Source organism: Plasmodium reichenowi, chromosome 5 (genome assembly GCF_001601855.1).
Source record: "Plasmodium reichenowi strain SY57 chromosome 5, whole genome shotgun sequence".
NCBI lineage: Eukaryota > Apicomplexa > Aconoidasida > Haemosporida > Plasmodiidae > Plasmodium > Plasmodium reichenowi.
This window is the reverse complement of record NC_033650.1, coordinates 42845-44862: the sequence shown is the minus strand read 5'-3', so window position 1 is coordinate 44862 and position 2018 is coordinate 42845. Positions and strand designations below refer to the sequence as shown.

The window sequence follows — 2018 nt, the reverse complement described above, 5'->3', positions numbered from 1 at the left end:
AAAAATGGTTATATATATATATATATATATATATGTATATGTTTATGTATGAGAATATTTGCACATGTTTATTACAACATAACAATGTTATAATTTTATGTTATTATTTCTTTTTTCTTTTTTCTTTTTTCTTTTTTCTTTTTTTTTTTGTACAATTATACCATATATTTTTAATTATTTTAAAAAAATTATTTTTTTTAGCATTTTGTCTATTTTTATTTTTTTAATTTGTCTTATACTATCATTATATAAATGTCTTCATTTAATATTATGAATAATTTTAAAATTTTTGTTAAAAAAAAATAAAATGTGAATGTTTTAAATATATTCGTATTTTTAAAGTTTATTAAAAAAATTATAAAAATAAAATAACAATTATTGGGAAGATGTATATAATGGGAACATGGCACATATATATATATATATATATATATATATATATATATATATATATTTTATGTATTTGTCTTTTTATATTTATAAATCTTTATGTATTTTTTTATCAGCCAAATTCAGTTTGTCCATAATTTTATCAACTTCTTCAACACCTTTCTGAATATTATCGTTAGTCACATTTGTACGTTCACTATTAGTTTGATTTAATTCTTGTGTTTTTTTCTTTCTCCTTCTTGATGAATATCCTGCATCGTATTTTTTTTTACTAAAATCTAAATTAAATTTCTTAATACAGTATGCTAATCCATACTTCTTGATTGTTTTTAATCCTTTGGCGCTTACCTTCATTTTTATAAAACGATTTTCTTCTTCAAAAAATATTCTTTTGTTTATTAAATTGAGTCTTTGAATTCGGTGAGTTCGTACACCTGACTTTGAAATTTTCCGAGCATTCCAGTTATCCATCTTTCCCAATATAGCGCACCTAATAAATACATAAATATTATTATATATATGTATATATGTACATATATTTTGTGTGTGTGTGTGTATGAAACCATTTGATGATATTACAAGAGAAATAATTAAAATAATATCCCTATATCATTTTATTTTTTTTACCTTCTTATTGGTAATTTTATTTCTTTATGTGGTAACATGGTGACTTTGTTAATTCTCTTATGTGCTCCAAATCCATAATGTTTTTTAATGGATGAGGGTCCTGTCATCCTATATTTTCTTATCTACATAAAAAAAAAATATATATATATATATATATATATATACATATTTACGTATACTCATTCATTTGCTTGTTTATTTTACCGCTAAAGCTTCTTTGTGCCTTTTTTTTGTATTGAGAGCAAATTTGGTAACTGACTTGTTAAGAACATTATTATTCTTAAACATTACATTTTTTCTATATAAAGATATCACTATAAGGAAAAAGAAAAGAAATATAAATTAAAAAGTAAAAAGGATAACACATATATAAAATTAAAATGTTATGTATAATTATGGTAACTGAATAAAATTAAATAATGTATACATGGACAAAAATGTCTATTGTCTTCTTATTAAAGGTTTTCAATTTATTACCATAAAAATAATTCGGATATTTTAATATATTATTCGTTTCATTTTTATTAATCTATGGTAAAGAGAAAAAAAAAAAAAAAAAAATACATACATATATATATATATATATATATATATATATATATATATATATATATATATATATATACATATATACATATATATGATTTATATACATGTGTACATATATTTATGTTTTCCTTATAGACAATTTAAAATAAATATAATTCATTAAAACATTATATTATATACATGATCATAAAAAGATATGGTAACAGTTCTTTTCTTTTCTTTTCTTTTTACCTGAGTCAATATGACTTTTGGAAATATAAAGTTGGAGTGAATAATTATATATAATATATATACATATTTTATTAATTTATATATTTTATTTGTGATTTGCATTATTCTTTTTTTTTTCTTTTTCTTTTTTTATTTTTGTTTGAAGGAAGGAGAACAAATAAATGAAACTTATATTCTTATTATTATCATTTAGAAAAAAAAAAAAAAAAATAAAAACAAAT

The 2018-nt window shown here is 19.0% G+C and overlaps 1 protein-coding gene across 1 annotated transcript; it reads right to left on the bottom strand.

The window, feature by feature from the left end:
- Positions 1-477: 477 nt before the first annotated feature.
- PRSY57_0502300 (50S ribosomal protein L28, apicoplast, putative) lies at positions 478-1899 on the bottom strand (the record flags this gene model as incomplete). The annotated part of the gene is made up of 5 exons (XM_012906095.2): positions 478-880; positions 1018-1139; positions 1222-1331; positions 1495-1546; positions 1798-1899. The coding sequence occupies 5 exons, from the start codon at positions 1897-1899 to the stop codon at positions 478-480; spliced, it is 789 nt and encodes a 262-aa protein (XP_012761549.2).
- Positions 1900-2018: the final 119 nt, after the last annotated feature.